The sequence below is a fragment of the Aulonocara sp. 'chitande type north' Nkhata Bay genome, unplaced genomic scaffold, assembly GCF_057382095.1.
Source record: "Aulonocara sp. 'chitande type north' Nkhata Bay isolate Kocher_YH1m ecotype deep benthic unplaced genomic scaffold, A_spYH_male_GT1.1 unmapped_scaffold_20, whole genome shotgun sequence".
Lineage (NCBI taxonomy): Eukaryota > Metazoa > Chordata > Actinopteri > Cichliformes > Cichlidae > Aulonocara > Aulonocara sp. 'chitande type north' Nkhata Bay.
The window spans coordinates 1,442,504-1,464,301 of record NW_028234352.1 but is presented as its reverse complement, the minus strand read 5'-3'; the positions used below and the strand labels follow the sequence as shown (position 1 = coordinate 1,464,301).

Genomic DNA, 21,798 nt, shown 5'->3' with positions numbered 1-21,798 from the left:
TGAGCAAAGATCCCAGAACCACACGGGGGGACCTGGTGAATGACCTGCAGAGAGCTGGGACCAAAGTAACAAAGGTCACCATCAGTAACACACTACAACGGCAGGGAATCAAATCCCGCAGTGCCAGACGTGTTCCGCTGCTGAAGCCAGTGCATGTCCAGGCCCGTCTGAAGTTTGCCAGAGAGCACATGGATGATACAGCAGAGGATTGGGAGAATGTCATGTGGTCAGATGAAACCAAAGTAGAACTTTTTGGTATAAACTCAACTCGTCGTGTTTGGAGGACGAAGAATACTGAGTTGCATCCCAAGAACACCATACCTACTGTGAAGCATGGGGGTGGAAACATCATGCTATGGGGCTGTTTTTCTGCCAAGGGGACAGGACGACTGATCCGTGTTAAGGACAGAATGAATGGGGCCATGTATCGTGAGATTTTGAGCCAAAACCTCCTTCCGTCAGTGAGAACTTTGAAGATGAAACGAGGCTGGGTCTTCCAACATGACAATGATCCAAAACACACCGCCCGGGCAACAAAGGAGTGGCTCCGTAAGAAGCATTTGAAAGTCCTGGAGTGGCCTAGCCAGTCTCCAGACCTCAACCCCATAGAAAATCTGTGGCGGGAGTTGAAAGTCCGTGTTGCTCGGCGACAGCCCCAAAACATCACTGCTCTCGAGAAGATCTGCATGGAGGAATGGGCCAAAATACCAGCTACTGTGTGTGCAAACCTGGTAAAGACCTATAGTAAACGTTTGACCTCTGTTATTGCCAACAAAGGTTATGTTACAAAGTATTGAGTTGTATTTTTGTTATTGACCAAATACTTATTTTCCACCCTGATTTACGAATAAATTCTTTACAAATCCTACCATGTGGATTCATGGATTTTTTTTCACATTCTGTCTCTCACAGTTGACGTGTACCTCTGGTGCAAATTACTGACCTCTGTGCAAGTTCCCCCACCTAAAATGATGACAATCGGTGGCTGACTAAATACTTTTTTGCCCCACTGTATATATCAGCAATCAATCAGAAAATCATTGGTTCATATTACAATTAAATATGAACAGGCTCCTTAGATGTAAGCAGTTCAGATCTGATGTCATTTACATTCTTCACACAGCACATTCGTCCAGGCTGACAGGTAAACATAGAACTAATCTCAGGTAACATGACTCATAGTAGAGATCCAGTAAGAAAGATTGCAGGCTCTAATATTATTACCACACAATCCAAGGACACACCAACAGCTCAGATTTGTAGAACTATTTAAACAAATGTCTTCTGAATATTCAATTCAGGTTCACAGTGGGGGGGGGGGGGGGGGGTTTCGTGGAATTTTTTAAATAAAGTCTGCAACACAGAAAGAGCTGTGATCAAGCTATTTATTACTGCGCCAACACACATCAAACATCACAGTTCAGTCATGTCAGCGCTGCCACAGAGGTCGTGCTCCTCCTCCTTTATGCATTCCAAGGAAGAGGGAGGAAGTTACAAACTGATCCTACCACACTTCACGTGTCTCGCTATGAAACCTAACGCATCAATGGTTGTGCTGTTTTGTGCCCTTGGCCTTATCAGCACCTGTAAAGGGAGTTGTTTTCTCAAACTGCTGAAGTAAGTTCATCTAGTTTTAGCAACTTTCACTGAACAGTAACAGTGTCACAACTAAGCATATGCATAAGCACTTAAACACTTTAAATGAGAATAACAGAACATTTCTATTACAGAGGCTGGAACCTGTCCCAGTAGTAGGTAGAGCACACCTGGACAGGTCACCAGTCTGTCAGAGGACTAACACAGAGACAGACATCAGAGTAACAAATCTATTTAAAATTAATGTAAGTTTGCTGCAGCTGTATGTATGAACATGTGTTTCTGTGCTCACAGTCCACCTCTCAGGAACCTGCAGTTCACTTTTAGTCTACTTTAAACAGACCTCACAAAAGGCTGATGTGGCTGGATCAGTAGTCTGATTTGAGTACGATACCTTTGGCCAGGGATTAATCTGGTGCATCGCTTCACTGCAGTCTTACGTATTTTCCCCACACCTGAATAAAAAAATACTGATATATACAAATAACAGCTTCAGCTGATGCAGCCTGACTCAATCCTAGATGTTCAGCACACAGAGACACAGAGGTGCCGTTTAAAGTTTAGTGTTAACCTGAGTCACTGATCATTTGCAGTATTACAGAGTCTGGCAGTCTTTGCATGATGTCCACGTCACTGTAAGTTTCTAGCTGACTTCACTGCAATTTCAATTTCAATTTCTGCTGTTCACAAACGCTGTCCATCTAATCTGACTGAGCTGGAGCTGTTTTGCAAAGAAGAATGGGCAAAGATTTCAGTCTGTAGATGTGCAAAGCTGGCAGAGACAGACCCTAAAAGACTGGCAGCTGGAACTGCAGCAAAAGCTGGTTCTACAAAGTGTTGACTCAGGGGGCTGAATAATTACGCACACCCCACTTTGCAGTTATTTATTTGTAAAAAATGTTTGGAATCATGTATGATTTTCGTTCCACTTCTCACGTGTGCACCACTTTGTGTTGGTCTTTCACCTGGAAGTCCAATAACATTGATTCATGTTTGTGGCTGTAATGTGACAAAATGTGGGAAAGTTCAAGGGGCCCAATACTTTTGAAAGCCACTGTATATGTAGACACAGGACTACAAGTAGAAGATCAGACATGAAAGTGGAGATAACACAGAAGACCTGCAGCAAAGGTCAGAGGTCAGACTGGGCCCTGGATTCAACAATGAGCCAATGATCATCAAGCAGTGACTAAAGCAGAGCCCTGACGTTCTGACATTCATCACACAGTCAGAACAAATGTCTGCTGATGACTTCATCTCATGAAACGACTGATAGATGTCAGTTCATTGATCAGCTGAGCTGCTGATCTTCATCGTCACAGAAACATTCAGCTTGTTTCAATCAGTAAATAACTCCCACTACTCCCAGTTTGAACTGTTCCCACTCAAAATGCTGTGAGAACAATGATCATTGTAGAACTTCACAAACATCACGTGTTGTTTTCCACATGTAAGATCAGCAAACACACAGAAACTTCCTGTTGCCACACACGGCCTCTAAAATCTCTTCCACGCTTTCTGTCTGAAGTCCACTCTCTGTGTCGGATCCACAGGAAACAACAAGATCTTATTAACATGGTTTTCAATGTGTCTCCTTCCAAAAAGTCCAACCAATGAACAAATGTGTGTATTTGTGGAGGCCGAACAAAAGCATGACACATTTCTCTGTTTCTATAAACTGGAGTCAAACACAAACATGAAGAGTTTCACTGACAGACTCCAAAATGCCCCCACAGTGGATCAAAGGGAAATCCTACAGTGTGGCCAGAGACTCTTAATGGCTCCAACATCAACACATCCACAATGTTGGATCCAGTTCTGCCTCACAGAGTTACTAAGACACACCCTCTGCCAGCATCACAACAGCTCCACCTGCTCCACCTGCCTCCTCAGCATCTGTACACCTGAAGAGAAAAGAAAGGCTCCAACAGCTCAAATCTACAAAGGATTCATGAAGTTTCATCCAACAATAACATGTTTGCCTTCCACAGTGTGCTGTTAGACACCACTGTACCTCTGCCATTTCAAAAAGAGCAGCTTGGGAACATTTTGGCTCCAAACACTTTGTGTTTAAGTTCTTTGTTTTCTTTGTGAAGCCGACAACATCTGGAGCTTTGTGACTCATAGAAACATCATTTTGTTCTTTAGATGACAGCAGATTGGGACTGAATAATCAATCACTATCAAACCAATAAAGACAAACATGCTGATTTTACAGGAACTTTGTTGGAGAAGCTGCAAAGACATGAAACTGGTGGAGATCCCAAACCAGTTGATAGTGCTGGTTATTCCAAATAAAGCTGTTTGAGATGAAATGACTTTGTGTCCTGATATATAATAAAGATGTTGTTGTTTTTGAGCCCCTGTATTAAAAGTAGTTTAAAGTCAGCTTGAGTTTGATGTCTTTATGTCAAAGCTGCTCATGATGTTGAGCTGCTGATGGAATAAAAACAATATAAAAGCATGTAGTCCAGACTTAAATGCAGCCTGTTGTTAGCTGAGGTCCACACACAGTGTTTGACAGTGTAAAGTGTGTGAAAGGGCTGCTGGTGGAGCTCACTAGGATGAGCAGGTGACCACGAGGTGGAGAGCAGCTGGCCTGGCTTTGACCCCGGCCACGCCCCCTTTCTCTCTGCTTTGCTGTCACTTATCTTCACTGCTCTGTCCAATAAAGCTGAAAAAGGCCCCGAATCAAAGAAATCTGCTGCAGCCTCTGAAATGTCTTCTGTTTCCTTCCCGACGGCTTTTTCACCGTCAGCCCATCAGACAGTCCAGCAGCATTTATGATGATGTCATGATGTTGAAGAGGCTGCTACGGTGGCCTCCCATGACCCCCAGCCTCATCACAGCTGAGATGCAGACATTTGAAAACATTCAGCAGACAACTGAATAACAGTCCAACACAACAGTCTGTGTGCAGACACACACTGACCTTTCATATAGTCAAACACAGCTGGTTGAGTCATTTCTCTGTGAGTCTAAAGTGAATCTAGTATTTGAAAGTCCACTTCCTGTATTTGTTGTTGAAGACTTCTTCAGCTTCTTCTCAAGGACATCAGCTGCTTGTTTGGCAGCAGAGGCAGTTAAGAAGCTTCCTGAAAAACACTGAACAGTGAGTTCACTGTGGCATATGACAGATTCAGCTTTCTGTGTGCAAATGTGTCTGTGTCGACCTTTCAAATGCTGTTGAATCCAAAACATCAGCGGCTCCTCGGCTGCTCACTTCATGCACTTCTGTCTGTGTGACAGTCCAATGACATCACAGCTGTTTCCAGCCCCAGTGTCTCAGGACTGGACACCTTTAAACATGTCGAGGATCAAACAGCGTCCAGCTAAACACACATGAAACTATCAGAGCTGACAATCATTCCAATAACATCTAATGGTTCATGTATGTAGACACAGGACTACAAGGAAATGGCTCTCAGCATCTGGCTGTGGGAACACATGAGTCCCTGTTTGTGTTCAGATTGTGTGCATGTTTTAGACGTGTGTCACATGTAGAAACACAACAATCCCACAATGACACACAGATGTGTTTGACACAGCTGTGCAGCTGTAAGTTGTTTCTAATGATTCATTGAAGCTCTTCTAACATTCTGGAGACGATCAGTACATGAATCTGTTCAACACGACAACAATTTGACTTCAGTGTGAACGTTTGCATTAAATAACCTTCTTCATCCAGCTGACAGCATCTTCATCCTATGATGTGAACAGTTCCTCCTGTTGATGACAAACCTCTGACAGGATCTGCTTGAGGAGCTTTTTCATGTGCAGCTCTCTGAGCTCAGGGCTGAGCTGCTGTTTCATCTTTAAGAGCTGCTGCCTCCTCGCCGGACTTGTTCTCCTCTTCTTCTCCTAATGACACCATTTCTGCTTCATATTAAATTCAATAAAGATGCTGACATGTATCTGTAGCAACAACATCATTGAATCTAGAACAACTGGAGCCAAACCAGTGGCTCTGCTGGGATCACTGGTGAGCCAACACTTCCTTGTTGATGCAGATTTCAGGGCTTCCTTTTGCTCCTCCGTTATAACTGTTCTCTCTTCTCAACACATGATGACACAAAGGAATCAGCAGTGACAAAGATGATGCTGAAGAGAAGCACACACTTCACACATATAACAGAGCAGTGCAGTTACACACACCTCTGCTCGACATCAGGCCTCAAACAAAGACACAAAACACTAACTTGACTCTAAACAGAAGAAACGAGCAGCTGTTTCTGTTCTGTGCTTATTTATATTTGACACACATGCTTCTCTTTGTGCAAACACACATCGCACTATAAGGGTAACCTCGCACACAATGATTGGACAGCACAGTGATGATGCTGGGAGATCCTATACGCAGCAACACAGAAACACTGAGAACTTTAAACAATGATGGAAAGTGTTATAAATGACTTGTTGGCCTCTGATCTGTCACAAACAGCTGAAACGTGTCTCTCATGAGTCACATGAAGGTTTTTGACAGAAAGGACAAAAAGTAGCTGCAGTCAGTTTGTGTCATTTTTATATTTATTCATCTGGGAGAAAAATCTGAGGGACATTAAAATGTGTTTTCAACAGAGACAAGAACATGAATATAACAGAAGAGGTAAATGAACATGTTTCAAGTAAACAGCTGGACTGATCAGGTCCAAACACAGAGTGATAAACTTGTCAAACAGCTGTCATATCTTTATATAGAAGCTCTTTATAAATGCTGCTCACTGCAGTCTGTTTACTAATAATGTCAAAGTGTTAGAAACACAGAAACATCAGAATGGTCTTTGTTCACAGAAACCTGTCTGGGATCCTTTGTTGTTCTTTTGATGCAGAGTTACATTATAAATATAAAGAGTTATTTCAGAGTCTCATCAGTTTTCCTGCATGTCTTTATTTAACACATCAGCAGGGCTGAAGCTCTCATGTTAAACACACACTGATCTATGGACACGTTCATGTGTTTCTAACAGAACCAGGCTGTTATCAGCCTGCACTAACATTATGTCACACACACTGAATGTAACAGTGACAGTTTACATCATCACACAATCAGCTGTGATTGTTTCACTGTCATCAAACGAGTCAACAGGAAGTAGAATCAATAGAAACCAATCATTTACTGACAGCATGTCTGATGGAAATAAGTGCAGATTATGTATGAAGTCTAACTGCACACAGTAACTGTGTTACAATAAGGACTTAACAGCGCCCTCTGCTGGAGTGTTTCAGTACTGCGTTAACTAGAATACACCACCTCCTCCTCACACCACCTGCTACAGCTCTACTCTTCTATGACTACAGTCATCCACAGCACTGATGTGAGGTCACATGGTTCATATGTAAGGAGCACAGCTGACCTCAGGTCAGTTTAATGACTGTGAGCAGCAGGTGTGTTATTGTCACTGTGACAGGGAGACACTCTCAGACACAGCGCTCATGTCAGCTTGTTCTCATGCAGGAGGATCAGGAGCTCCATGTTTGTCTTTCTGTTTGAATCATGATGTGTTTGTGCCATCAGAGTCTGTCATGAGTACTCAGGGTTTCACAGCAGCTCTTCTGGATGCTGACGAGGACTCCAACCTCATGTTTCACCTCTCTGAGCTTCTGATGTCTGTGAACACTCGTGTTTCTTCTCTGGGCTCATCTGGACAAAAACACCTTTCTGTGTTTGGCTGCAGCCTCATTCTGACTGACAGGAAGTGTGTTATCCATGAGCTGCACTTCTGTGAGGAAGTTTCCTGCTGTGTTTCCTGTCTGTGGACAAACACGAGTGTTCCAGCTGAGGACTTGGTTCCTTCCACCTGTCCATACAGGACATCACGCTGTCTGCAGCTCTGTAAATGCAGCTCCAGGTCCTTCCACGTGCTGCTCTGTATTTGTGCAGTTTGTAGTGTGTCCTGGGAAACGTAGCACACATGGTGTTCTTCTGCTGTTTCCTCCTTTCACTGAGTGTGAAACACTGACGCTGTGCTGTTGTTCACAGAGGGGAGCTGATTCTAGCTGCAGCTGGACTCTGTCATCTAACTGAATGTGTTGGTGCTGATCACGGGGCTCTGAGGGGGGAGCAGCAGGAGGACTCTGGATGCTGACGTCAGTGTATCTGTGGAAGCTCCCACAGCGTGTCTGTCATTCAATATTGTGCTGTATATTGTATCTATGCAAAGATGAACAGACTGTGTGTTCACTGGTCTCTGTGCTGCAGCTCTGATGTCATCATCACTCCCTCCTCCACCCTCAGCAGTCCCAGCATGCTGCTGTGGTGCACCCCACCCTCACTCTACACCTGAGCCACAGACCACACCCTCCACCTCAATATACACCACAGTTTTCTCTGCTGTGGAAATGAGATCAGGAGGAAATCATCATTATTATTATTTAATAAACGCTCACATTAATGTGGGCTTATTTGTTTCATATTAGAAACATTAGTTGAGTGTTTTTAGTATAAAATGGTCAAAGTCCCTCTTTTTGCTCCTCCCCTCACCTGTGGATGGGCGGTGCTGTTACCGTGGTGACAGCTTGGATGTGTTTCAGTCCTGCCTGGTTATCACTGCAGGAATCTTTCACATTTATTACAGGTAATAACTCTGATTTTTCTGTGTATTATGAACCAAATGTATCCTGATACACACAGAGATGGATGAGCAGAGGTTGTTTTTGCAGTTTATGTAGTTACTATGGACTTAATGCATACATATTATTAAAATTAGGGCTATAACAGTTGTATTGATGTATAGCAACTTGAAATGCTCCCACAAATGGCTCCACAGCATGTAAAAATATAACAAAAGCTCTGGCGGACTTGGTTCTGTGGTCAGTCTTAAAGGGTGAAGTTAAACTCTGTAATCTTCACTGTGTCACAGAGTTCAGTGAGTCCCGTTATTCACAGTATCAATCAGATCATCAGAGAACAGCTGATCAGCAATCAGTGGTGCCAACAGCGCCTCCTGTGGTGAGAGGATGCAATAATGCAATGTAGCATTTTTCCACTCAACACTTGCAGTCATGGAAACTGTCTGTTGGATCTGTGTGACGTTGCTTTCTTGGTTAGAGTTCCTCACAAATGTCCAGATGATTCTTCTAATGAGGCGTCGACCATGTTTGCAGCTCTTTGGAAGAAAACGTCGCCCTTTGCCATCCTTACTTTTCTTTGACTTCTTCAAATGCAGCTGAACTCCAGCTGGTATTTTCTTGGACTTTGCAGCTGTTTCTGGTCATCAGTTCATTCCTGCAAACCTCTGAAGCTGAACAACAATGATGCTGCATTGCTGGCTGATCCCAAAAGGTTGATTCTGTTCATCTGGACGTTTTCAGAAACGTTTGCTCACTGATCAGGTGACTTCTTCAGTCTCAGCTGACTGCAGCTTTACAAGCTTACAAACAGCACATTTGCACAATGACTGAAAGCAGCAGCACCTGATATATATGATACTAATATAATACATATACATATATAATCCATACTAATGATGAAGGAACTGAGCTCACAGTCCATTGTTCATTCAGTGAACTACTCAGTTTATTTTGGGCCTCAGAAATGCTCACTCTGTTTGTACATCACTGTCAGCAATAGACTCATTCTGCTGTGTGGACAGGAACACATGTGACATCACTTCCTGTTTGTTTGTGACTGAAGAAGTTTACAAGGAATCATTTAGAAGAGTTTCAAACATCAACTGATTGAATCCATGAATCTGAAAACGTGTTTGTGAGTGAAAGAGACAGACATGTACAGACTGAACTATCTGTTCAACAGTCAGAGTGTTTCTGTAACAGGAGACACTCTTTACACTCCACTCAGCACAGGGACACTGAGGAACCAGGAGACCAGAACTTAAACCCAGGATAAAGAGTTTGAGTGAATGTGGTGTTGAAGGTGTGGAGGTGGATCAGAGTGTCAGAGGAGACTCTGTAGAAGGACAGAGTGCCAGCAGGACAGTCCACATACACTGCTGCTCTGTTAGAGACAGAGGAGGAGGAGGAGGAGGAGGAGGAGATGGATGTTCGACTGTTATTGTGAAGGACAGACTGAGGACCATCATCAGAGCAGTACAGACTCCAGGACTGATCATTGTATCCAAACCCACAGTCATCACTGACTCCTTTCCTTCTGATGCTTCTGTAACTCACTGATATAAAAACGCTTCGTCTCCACTCGACCTCCCAGTAACAGCGACCAGTCAGACCATTTCTACACAGCAGCTGAGGCCAACCATCAAATCTGTCTGGATGATCAGGATATGACTGAACCTCCTCCACATGTGTCACCTTCCTGTTGTTGTCAGACAGTTGGAGCTTTGTGTTCACTGTGTTTGTGTCGATTGTGAGTTGACAGGAATCTGATGGAGAGAACAAACACAATCCAGCTGCAGTTATTGATCCATCATCTGTTCATTGATTGACACTTTGATGATGACTCCTGACATGATGAAGATGGTTGAATGTGTGCTGCTTTGTTTTCATGAATCCCATTAAAAACACACTTACACTTCCTCAGACCTGGTCTCAACCATCGGACTCCAGCAGGCTCCACCCTGAAAGGAGGAGGGGGGTCAGAGCAGCACAGTCAGCATGCACACATGGACATTACATGGCTCTCACACACACACTGTTACACACTGAGCTCAAAGCTCGGCTCCACTGTTTTATTCAAAGAAATCTACATTTATTTATCAGCACATTTAAAAACAGCTTGAGCCAAAGTGCTGCACAGAGTAGAGAGAAAATAGGAAACATACACAGTAATGACTATAAAGACTGGTCAGGATTGAAAGCTACAGAGTACAAATGTGTTTCCAACCGGCTTTTAAAAATGTCCAGTGTTGGTGACGACCTGATGTGAAGGGCGACTGTTCCAGAGTTTGGCTGCAGCCATCGATAAAGCTCACCTCTGTTTTTACGTCTAGTTCTGGTCAGAAGCTGCTTATCTGCAGACCTGAGGGCTCCACTTGGATTCTTTTGTTAAAGAGAGATAAGATGGAGCCAATCCATTCACAGATTTAAAGACAACCAGATCTGGAAGTGGATTCTACCACGTACTGGTAACCAGTGGAAAAAGCTGGTGATGGGTCGTCTAGCACAGACCCACCGCTGGAACCAGACAATTGATGAGGGAGAGAACTGTGACAGCGCCGTTCCTTCACTTGACCTCAGTCGCTCTCGTCTGCTCCCTCGTAACACTGCTCTTTATTGAGCTTACATGAATATGCACAAGTTCATTATGACGTCTTACACAGGTATGAACAAAGAGTACCAGTCTGTGCATAGTGTGTGTGTGTGTGTGTGTGTGTGTGTGTGTGTGTGTGTGTGTGTGTCTGTGTGTGTGTGTGTGCGTGTCTGTGTGTGTGTGTGTCTGTGTGTGTGTGTGTGTGTGTGTCTGTGTGTGTGTGTGTGTGTGTGTGTGTGTGTCTGTGTGTGTCTGTGTGTGTGTGTGTGTGTGTGTGTGTGTGTGTGTGTGTGTGTGTGTGTGTGTGTGTCTGTGTGTGTCTGTGTGTGTGTGTGTGTGTGTGTGTGTGTGTGTGTGTGTTCCAGATGTGACCCTGTGACCCCAAAGCTGGTGCTAAGAGTCCAGCGGTCCCCCTAACAAAGGGCTCTTATACTTAACCAGACACAGAGTAGGTGTCCTCCTACACCAGGGGTCTAAAACTCGTGGCCCGCGGGCCAATTGCGGCCCGCAGGACGATAGTTTTTGGCCCCACCTTAATATGAAAATTCAATGTTAGTTTGATAATGTATGACACTTTACAGTGTTGTGGGCGGAGCTGAATTAACCCACCAATCAGGGTGGGATATGGATCTCAGGGGACACCAGCCGGGCTTGATGCAAGCAGGGAAACATTTCTCAATGAGTCAAAGTTCCAGCAGCGTTGCCCTGGAGTGTTTCTTTCTTTCCTGTGCCTGGCTGGCTTCCTCCTTTCTATTGGGCAAACGCCGACATTCGCCCCAGCGCGCTGCGTTCACAACACTTCAAAAAAAGTTGTTTTTTTAAGTTGCTGCCCAGCGGGACATTATACGTATATAGATTTATACACACGTCAGTGGGATTTAAAGTTATTTTTCCACAGAGAGAGATCTCATATTAACTCTCACAGTGATGCGTAGGCGGCGGGATAAAAGAAAAGTCATGAACTCAATGCAGCCCAATTTAGTCTGCAGTCACATAGCGACACCTGTTCATCGGCAACAACAGTCCCCGGTAACCCGGACTAATTATAGGGTCGCACCGTAATTTGTGGCTCCATGTTTTTATTTGCATCACTGCGTTTGCATTGCAGCAAACATGAACATTACATATATTTCAATATAATGTAAAAGCAGTCAAAACAACTAACATCAGAAACAGCTGATGTTATTTGTTATATGTCACGGTGTCATTTCCGCTTCTTTCTCCTGTAACAACAGCCCGGCGCCGTGAGCAGTCGCCTTTTTTGCGCTCGCTATCCCTGCACTTTCTACCATCTGCAAACGCCACGGTGTTCGTGTCGTCATGAAAGACATGAACATCGAGCGTAAAAACAAAGGAGACTGCTACCGGCTTTTTATCTGCCGATCGCCGTGCTACGGTTGCAAGAAAAAGAAGCAGAAATGACGTTCTCTACGCGTTGAGACGTTCCCCGTCCGTCGGCTAAACGCTTGATTGAAACTTCAATGCGACAGTGACACCAAGTAGAATTATAAATGTCACATAGCCCCAAACATGTCTTTTTCAAAGCCTGCGGTGAAGAGAAAGGTTGGTGATGAGCACCGACAATTTCAGGAAAAGTGGGAAATGCAATATTTCTTTGTTGAGCACAGGGGCACCCCGACCTGTCTTATTTGCACAGAGAAAGTTGCGCTGCACAAGGAATACAATTTGAAACGTCATTACACAACTAGACATGCTGAGCTGGATGCAAAATACCAGGGAGACGAGAGAGCGAACCGGGTTGCCAGTCTTAAAACAGATCTACTGAGGCAGCAAGATTTCTCCAAGAAAGCAACCAAAGAGAATAATGCAGCAGTCGGAGCCACGTGGTTAGTGAGATGATTGCTAAAGCAGGGAAGCCATTCACAGAAGGTGCATTTGTCTAAAAGTGCATGTTGCAGGCTGCAAATATAGTCTGTCCGGGAAAGAAAGGTCAGTTTAGCAACATCAGCCTTTCTGCCAACACCGCAGCAGATCGCATTTCTGACCTGTCAAGTGACATTTATGACCAACTGTGTGAGAAAGCCAAATGTTTCAGTGTATACTCAGTCGCTCTTGATGAGACCACAGACATCACCGACACTGCCCAGCTCCCAATGTATGTCCGTGGTGTTGATGACAGTTTTGAAGTGATGGAGGAGCTGCTCACAGTAATTCCAATGCATGGCCAGACCACCGCTCAGCAGATATTTACAAGCTGTGTGATGCCATTGAGAATGTTGGTTTGCCATGGAAGAGGTTTGTTGGAATAACAACAGATGGAGCGCCATCAATGACAGGGAGGAAACATGGACTGGTGGCACAAAACAAACTGGAAGAGGAAGGCGTGGAGGAGGCCATTGCTCTGCACTGCATCATCCATCAGCAGGTCCTTTGCAGCAAATGCCTGAAGTTTGACAATGTGATGTCTATTGTTGTGAAATGCATCAACCAAATCAGATCCAGGGGCTTAAAGCACCGAAGGTTCTGTGCTTTTTTAGAGGAAATGGAGTCAGAATATGGGGATGTGCTCGACTTCACTGAGGTACGTTGGCTCAGCAGGGGAAATGTATTAAAGAGACTTTTTGAGTTGAGAGCAGAAGTGAAGCCTTCATGGAGAAGGATGGAGTTAGTGTTCCTGTGCTAACTGATCCCAAATGGCTCATGGACTCAGCTTTTCTTGTTGATATGACACATGAGCTTAATGTACTGAACAAGACGTTACAAGGCCAGGGGCAACTTGTCAGTGCTGCCTATGACAACGTGAGAGCATTCTCCACAAAACTGGCGCTCTGGAAAGCTCAGCTCTCTCAGACAAACCTTTGCCATTTCCCAGCATGCAAGGCACTCGTGGATGCAGGCACACCATTCAGTGCTGACGAGTATGTTGATGTCATTTTGAGGCTACAGGAGGAATTTGATCACAGATTTGCTGACTTCAAGACACACAGAGCCACCTTTCACATTTTTGCAGACCCCTTCTCCTTTGATGTGCAAGATGCCCCTTCTGTGCTTCAAATGGAGCTCATTGAGCTGCAGTGCAACTCTGAACTCAAAGCAAAGTTCAGGGAGGTGAGTGGAAAAGCAGACAAGCTTGGACAATTTTTGAGAGACTTGAGCCCTAGTTTCCCTCGGCTTTCCCGAATGTTCAAGCGGACCATGTGCCTTTTTGGTAGCACATACTTGTGCCAAAAGCTCTTCTCCACTTTGAACTTCAATAAGTCCAAGTACAGGTCCAGACTTACGGATGATCATCTTCAAGACATACTGAGGGTCGCAACTGCTTCCTCCCTCAGGCCAAATCTGGCTTGGCTATGCGAGAGGAAACGCTGCCAGGTCTCTAGCAGCAAGGAGTAGGCAAGAGAAGCCATGTTCAGAAGAACAGTTCATTTTCTACAGTGTTCCATTCATGTTCAGAAGAAGGTTATAGAACTGTTAATACAGACATTTCAATCTAAATACAGCAGATATAGAAGACTGAAAAAAACACACAAGTTCACTGACTAAAAATATCTTATTATTATTTTATTTATGTATTACAGATTGATTTATTTTCTTATTAATTCTTAATTTGTTTATTTATTTTTCATATTTTGTGTTAAAAAATAAAAATAAAGAGATTTGAGAAGATTGGAATTTTTTAACCATGCCTTTCTTGTGGAAAACCTAATGCGGCCCAGCCTCACCCAGACTCTGCCTGCAGCGGCCCCCAGCTAAATTGAGTTTGAGACCCCTGTCCTACACCATAAATCAGTAAGAGAGGGTACGACCTCTCTCACGGCCCCAAGTGGTGTGTGCATGCCAGAGCACTCTGGAAGGCACACAAAGTCTTTACAGACTACTCAGGATCAAACCTCTATCATCATGCAATCAATTATACAACTCTAAGCATATATGAGTAAATATTTCTAAGCATCAATCAACAATATAAACCTTACAGCTGGTTTTAATAACAGAATTCATTTGTTTCTCAAATGAGAAAGAGCTATCGAGAAACACTCCTAAATCTTTAGTTCTGAACTTTTCCAGTGGGCCAAGGTCAACATTATTAGATAATGCTAATTCTTTTCCCTTACATTATAACAATGTGAGGAGTTAATGCTAAGTATACTGCCATTAGCGGCTAATTCTAATTAGGGGTGAATAATTATTAGTAGCTAATGCTAATATCGTTTTCTCTTCCCTTTTAACAATGTGAACAGCTAGTGCTAGGTAGGCTGATGCTAGCAGCTAATGCTAATTTGACGTGAATTAGCATTATATTAGTGAGGAGTTAATGCTAAGTAGGCTGCCATTAGTGGCTAATGCTAATTTTAGATGAAAAAGCATTAGCAGCTGATGCTCATATTGTTTTCCTTTGCTTTGTAAGAACGACAGCAGCTAATGATACGAAGTCTACCATTATTAACAATTGTTAATTTGATGTAAATTAGCATTATCTGATAATGGTAACCCTTTTCCCCTGCATTATAACTATGTCAGGAGTTAATGCTAACTAGGCTTCCATTAGGGGCTAACTCTAATTAGGTGAATAATTATTAGCAGCTAATGCTAATATTGTTTTCCCTTTTAACAATGTGAGCAGCTAATTCTAGTTTGATGTGAATTAGCATTATATTAGTGAGCAGTTAATGCTAAGTAGGCTGCCAATATTAACTAATGCTACTTTGACGTGAATTAGCATTATGTGCTAATACTAATACTGTTTTCCCTTACTTTTTAACAATGTGAGCGGCTAATTCTAAGTACGCTCTTGTAAATAGCTAATTCTAATTTAGTGTGAATTAGCATTATTCAATAATGCTAACACTGTTTTCTCTTACTTATTAAAAATGATAGTAGCTAATACTAATACTCTTTTCCGTTGGGTAACAACGATGTGAGGAGTTAATGCTAAGTAGGCTGCTTTTAGAGGCTTATTCTAATTAGGGCTGAATAATTATTAGTAGCTAATGCTAATACCGTTTTCTCTTTCCTTATAACAATATGAGCAGCTAATGCTAATTTGATGTGAATTAGCATTATATTAGTGAGGAGTTAATGCTAAGTAGGCTACCATTAGCAGCTAAAGCTAATTTGAGGTGAATAAGCATTAGTAGCTAACGCTAATACCCTTTTCTCTTGTGTTATAATGATGTGAGACGTTAATGCTAAATAGGCTTCCATGAGTGACTCCTTTCCCTTGCATTATAAAGATGTGAACAGTTTATGCTAAGTAAGCTGCCATTAGCAGCTAATGCTAATACTGTTTTCCCTTTCTTTATACAACTTGAGCAGCTATTGCTAAGTAGGCCACTTTTCTCTGCTAAAGATTTCTGTGACCATGATAGAAACTCTGATAAGCTAATGCTGCTAAGCTAATGCTGTTTATGGGCCCTGTTAGAATCAATATTTCATTCTCATTCTGTTGTTTGAGAACAATAACAGAAAAATGTGCACTTCAGAACAAATTTATTGTGAATTCAGCTGTGAATGTACAGTTTGTCATTATTTAAGCTTCCATTTCCAAATGTTAGCTGACACTTTATTAGGTACACTGGTATCTATATCAGGTACACCTGTGACCTAAATGTTCCTGCAAACAGACTCCTTGGAGACCCCTACATAAATATCCATGAACTATCCAGCTAGACTAGTGTGTCTGACCCTGAAAATATTCCTGCATGTGTGATTGTTCATGTATCATCTGCAGGAAACAAACAGGAAGTGAGTGAAAGACACGGGAAATGTTTCCAGCTCTTCCTCCTCTATCAGATTTTCTCTCCATACCTGAGAGTGTCCAGTCTCCAGCCTGGATCCTTCAGTCCAGCCGACAGCAGCTTCATTCCTGAGTCACCTGGATGATTGTAGCTCAGGTCCAGCTCTCTCAGATGGGAGGGGTTGGAGCTCAGAGCTGAGGCCAGAGAAGTACAGCCTTCCTCTGTGATCAGACATCCTGACAGACTGCAAACACACAAAACAACAATCTATCTGTCAACAGTTGTTTTCTCTTTGTCACAATAACATCTATCCATTTACATCCATTCAATGTAACTTTATTTATAAGTGACAATACCCAACAGACAACAACAGTCATCTGAAGCTGTTTAACAGTGTAAGGTGACCGCCTCCACTGTGAGCAGCACTTGGTGATGGTGGGAAGAAGAACTCCCTTTGACACAAAGATCCTCCCAGTGAAAACAGGCTCCAGGAGGAGCATCTACCATGACTGGTTGCAGGGTGAGGGGAAAGAGAAGAGATGAGCTCAGAGAGACAAGAACAAAACAGAGAGACAAAAGTTAAGGACATGCAGTAGTGACATATAAAAGCATCAGGAGTGAAAAGAGGGGAGAAGAAAGCAGAGCATTATGGGAAGTCCACCAACAGCCTGAGCCTATAGCAGCATAACTAAGGGATGGTTCAGGGTCACCTGATCCAGCTCGAACTATAAGCTTTATCAAAAAGGAAAGTTTGAAGCTGATCTTCAAAGTAGAGAGGGTGTCTGTCTCCTGAACTCAAACTGGGAGCTGCTGCCACACCCAGTCCAACATAGCCAGGCTTTCTTTGCTGCTTTGACAAAACCTCAAATCCCAGTCAGAGACGATGAGCATCATCACAGTGATGATCATTTCTCTGTAACCCAGGCTTTCTGCTTCAGGATCTGTGCACGCTCACAGAACAAGGAGACCTTTAAACATCATTTCACTAACTGGATGGACTGAGCTCAGCCTACAGATGAACTGGTGCCAGAGATCATAAAGAACATCAAACAGTCAAATTCAACACTTTAATGGAAATATGAGATTAATGCTGCAGACAATCATGAACCTGCTGAATTCATGAACATCAAGAATGCAGCGAGTGGTAAAATAAAGATCTGACCTCAGTGTGCTCAGTGTTCCTGTCTATTCCTAACATATTCCTAACATGATAGCTGCACTTTAGAGCTCTAAAACTGGAACTGACACATGTTTAAACTCTACATGTTACTCAGTACATTCAGTTCTGACACTCGCCCACAGTCCAACAAAGGAAACATGGAGATCACATCAGTTTGTCACCAAAGTCTAATTATTAGGGCAACTTAACCTGTTATTATCTCGTTAACTCATTAACTGATTAACGTCAGCAATTATTTTAATCACAGTTTTTAAAATCATGATTATTGTGAAAGTGCTCACTGGCTCTGAATATAACAGCCATGGGTCACAGGAGGGATGTTGATCAGTGCTGGCTTGAAATGGGCGTCATTATGCATCTCAGCCAATGGGAGCATTGAGGGTGGGCCTAATACTACTGCAGCGCTCACATGACCCAGGACAGAAAGAAAGGGGCGGGGACAGAAACATGGAGACAGGTACAGATCTTTGACATGTTCATTTTAAACTGTTCCAGGAGGCAGTGTTGATACAACTAAAGTTATCTGTTGTTGAAGAAGTCGGTCTGAGGAACGTTCTTAGGATCAACAAATGACGGCATGTATGAGCCTCAAGACGCAGCATCACAAGAAGAACACATGAGCTGTAGAAAAAGGAGAGACTACGAAAGCCACGGCGTTACAACGTGAACATGCTTGATCAGAGTGTGATTGTGAACAGGAGGAAGACTCAGCTGAGAACAGTGTGGTGGATACAGAGCAGAGCCCACCATCAGTACAGAGGCCTGTCCATTAGAGTGCTGCTCCAACATGCAGCACATGTACTTGGCCACAGCTGCAACATCTGTACCTGTGAAAGCTTCTTCTCTGTTGCTGCTCATATTGTGCAGAAGAAGAGAGTTTCTTTATCATCAGAAAATGTCAATGAGCTTGTGAGTCTTAGCAGCTGGCTCGGTGCAGAGGAGGAAGAACATGTCAGTCAGAGGAAGATAAATGCAGTTCATGTTGTCAACTCAACCTGGACTGTTGAAAGAGTTTTTCTTTGTCTGGTTTCTGACTGAGATTCTCCAAAGGAAATCCAGCACAAACACACACTTCACACACTCAAAGTCCTGCACAGTAAATGAGCTGATGAGCGTTTGTGCTGCTGCCTGATAACAGAACAATAGTTCTGCTGCTTCCTGTTCTGCAAACACACATTTATAAATGTTCACTTGCTGTTGATCAAAGGTATGTTGGTGGCTCTGGACGCTGAGGGAACTTTGTAAAAAACTAGATCAAATGTTAACGTCCTGGCAGAGGCAAAGAACTTTGATTTGATATTTGATTAGATTCATGTTTCAGCTCAGACTGACAGAAATATTTGAACTGCTGCTGTGTTAAAGGGAACACTGCTGTTAGAAAGCACCCGATCAGTTTCTGCACACTGAATGTTGCACTTCTCATACTGCAGTACTATTAAAATAAGTACACAATGCACTACTTTTGAACTCATGATTGAATGTTGCTGTAACAAAACCATTAATGTGATTCACAGTGTTCATGGTTTCCCAGCACAACAAATGATTGCACAAGTGTGACTGATCCACTTTCTAATGTGTGTGTAGCCCACACTGTGTGTCACTGTGTCACAGGTGAGTCTGTGTGTCCAGGTTCTATGAGGACAACAGGATATAGTGACTGAGTCCAGCAGCTTAAAGTCTGACTCCATCCTCCATTTAAATAACTCACAGCAACAACTGAATAGCTTTGCCTTTGTGTAGCTGACACTTCATTTTAATGTCCTTCTATTCTGGTTCATCTGGTCTCAGTTTCTATAAGCACACAGGTTTCATCAGGACTCTATGACCTCAGTGATCTTTGCTGGGCCTTAATGCTCTGAACAAAGCTGCACATCACAAGACTAAATAGAAATGAATCAGTCTTTCATTCTCACTGCTGTTTGACTTCAGCTCTCAATGTCCCACCATAACCCATGGAAAGAATTACTGTCCATCCAGGCTGCTGAACATGAAGCTGATGAAGGTGGAGTATTGTGAGGGCTGATGGAGATGATGATGAGGAATCCAGGAGCAGTGGGTGGATGGCAGCATCAGCATGAAGGATCAGTGTGAGAACACATCATCATCCACAAAGGAAACCAGTCTGAGTGTCTGACGCTCTTGTTAGAAAGACGCAGTCCCAGCAGTTAGCTTGTCTGCTAGTTAGCTGAGAGCTAGCTCACTTGTACATTGAATACCAAACTGTGTAAACCAGGGGTGTCAAACATATGGCCCGTGGGCCAAATCAAGCCCATGAGATAATTTCATATGTCAAATATTGATGAATTTTCAGGCTTGCTGATAATCAATGTGAGCACGGCTGAGGTTTTATTCTGATGAGCAAACCATGTGGCCAATCACTTTCAGAGACAGACTGGGATCATACCATTATGTGAAAGAGGACATGTCCCATAGACAGCAAGGGTAGTGGTAGAGACCAGTACACAGAGAAATGGGAGCTGTACTGAAATGCAAGCGTGTCAGGAAAGAGTGAAAAGGCAAAATGAGCAGCATCTGGCTGCATTTCAGTGATATTGGAGACCACAAAGCTGAGTGCAACATTTATACAGGAGATATACAGGAGACGCTGAGAGTAGAACTGATAAAATTAGGAGCTGGCTAAAGTGAGACCCATTTTTATTTCCACCCATTTTCCATTGTGGAGGACAAAAGGTTTCAAACTGGTCCAGGTCTTAAACCTCACGTGGATAGAAATAAGGCTTTTATGAAAACACTGAATAAAACTGTTAAAAACCTCGTTATGGCCATTCATGCTGTACAAAGTAATTAGACATGTGTGGTATCTACAGAAACGTCAGAATCTCAGCTAAAAGTTCACAAAACCATCTCAACAACCACCAAACAGCTGAAACAGCAGGTGAACAGATCACACAAAAAAGATGTAAACACAAATCCCCCTGATCATCTGTTTTTTAAACATGAAGCGTAGTTTTGGACGTTCATTTACTGCTGGTTCAGTGAATTTTGGTTGGACAGTGATGAAACCTGCAGCCTCAGAATCTGTGAGAAGTCTGCTTTCAGCACGCAACTGCATTGTTGTGTTGTGTGGATCCACCTCTGCAAACTCATCACTGTTTCACCATCATGTTTCTACTTAGACAATAACAAAGGAAGCAGTTCCCAGGAACTACTTCCTGTCTTGTTAACATAAGAGTACGTTGCCCTTCAAAACACCTCCACTTCTCCTCTTATTAGAGGGCTGCCTTATTATTAATCTGCTAATTCTGTCAGTTGATGAAAGAAAAATGCTTGATCTCACCTGAGAGTTTCCAGTGTACAGCGTGGACTCTTCAGTCCTTCAGACAGAAGCTTCACGCCTGAATCCTTCAGGTTGATGTTACTCAGGTCCAGCTGTCTCAGATTAGAGGTCTGAGAGCTGAGACCTGAGGCCAGAGCTTCACAGCTTCTCTCTGACAGGTCACAGTGACTCAGTCTGAAAAATAACAGATAAACAATTACAAAAATAAAACACTTATGTTGAAGTGTAATGAGATACTATTATATTTAGCAATATTTCATCTTGTTTTGTCAGGAAACTGAGCACTGATGCAGAGCAACATGTGGAGAGAATCAGAGGAGAAGAAGTGAAGAGAGAACAGCAGTAAAACAACACTGAATTGTTCAGTGTGCTTTTGATATCAACAGAATGTGTCAAATTTCTTTATTTTGTATTTGTTTTAGTAGAATTGATGATTATCACTTAGATAACAACCACAGGCCAGGTCTAAATTGCACTTTGGTGACAGTTACACCCAGAAATATTTCAGAAACGTGGACAATTTGTGCTCCATTGTATTCAGTATTGAACAAACTGAGTACCGATGACCACTTAATATTTTTGATATGTTATTTGAGTTGTTCCACCTGATCTGTGTTAACTAGAATAAACATTTAAAAGCTAAAGCTATGATCACATATGTACTTACAGAGCTTTGTTGGAGGCTTTGACCACTGGCAGCAGCCTCAGAAGAGCCTTTTTAAAGGCTCATGTTCTCACTTAGATCACTTTATAGCTGTATATCTCAAATTTCTGTAAAGTTATTTATTTCATATTCTGTATAGTTTTTCATATTTATATCCTGTTCATAGCCTGTACATAGCTTTTACTCACTACAGCCTGTACA

General features: G+C 42.8%; 2 protein-coding genes across 4 annotated transcripts in view; both read right to left on the bottom strand.

Annotated features, from left to right (window-relative positions):
- LOC147300676 (NACHT, LRR and PYD domains-containing protein 3-like) overlaps positions 1-21,798 on the bottom strand; it is a 292,597-nt gene that overhangs the window by 190,536 nt on the left and 80,263 nt on the right. The window lies entirely within an intron of this gene.
- Positions 9,107-21,798, bottom strand: part of LOC147300668 (NACHT, LRR and PYD domains-containing protein 12-like) — a 355,313-nt gene continuing 342,621 nt past the window's right edge. For 2 of the 3 annotated variants that reach the window (XM_086284980.1, XM_086284983.1), the window contains 4 exons: positions 20,934-21,107; positions 16,526-16,699; positions 10,081-10,127; positions 9,107-9,932 (listed from right to left, as the gene is read on the bottom strand). In XM_086284980.1, coding sequence (XP_086141106.1) covers positions 9,391-9,932; positions 10,081-10,127; positions 16,526-16,699; positions 20,934-21,107 — 937 coding nt within the window. In that variant the 3' untranslated portion in view covers positions 9,107-9,390. The remainder of the gene's footprint in view (positions 9,933-10,080; positions 10,128-16,525; positions 16,700-20,933; positions 21,108-21,798) is intronic. The other variant, XM_086284982.1, reaches the window with a different exon arrangement.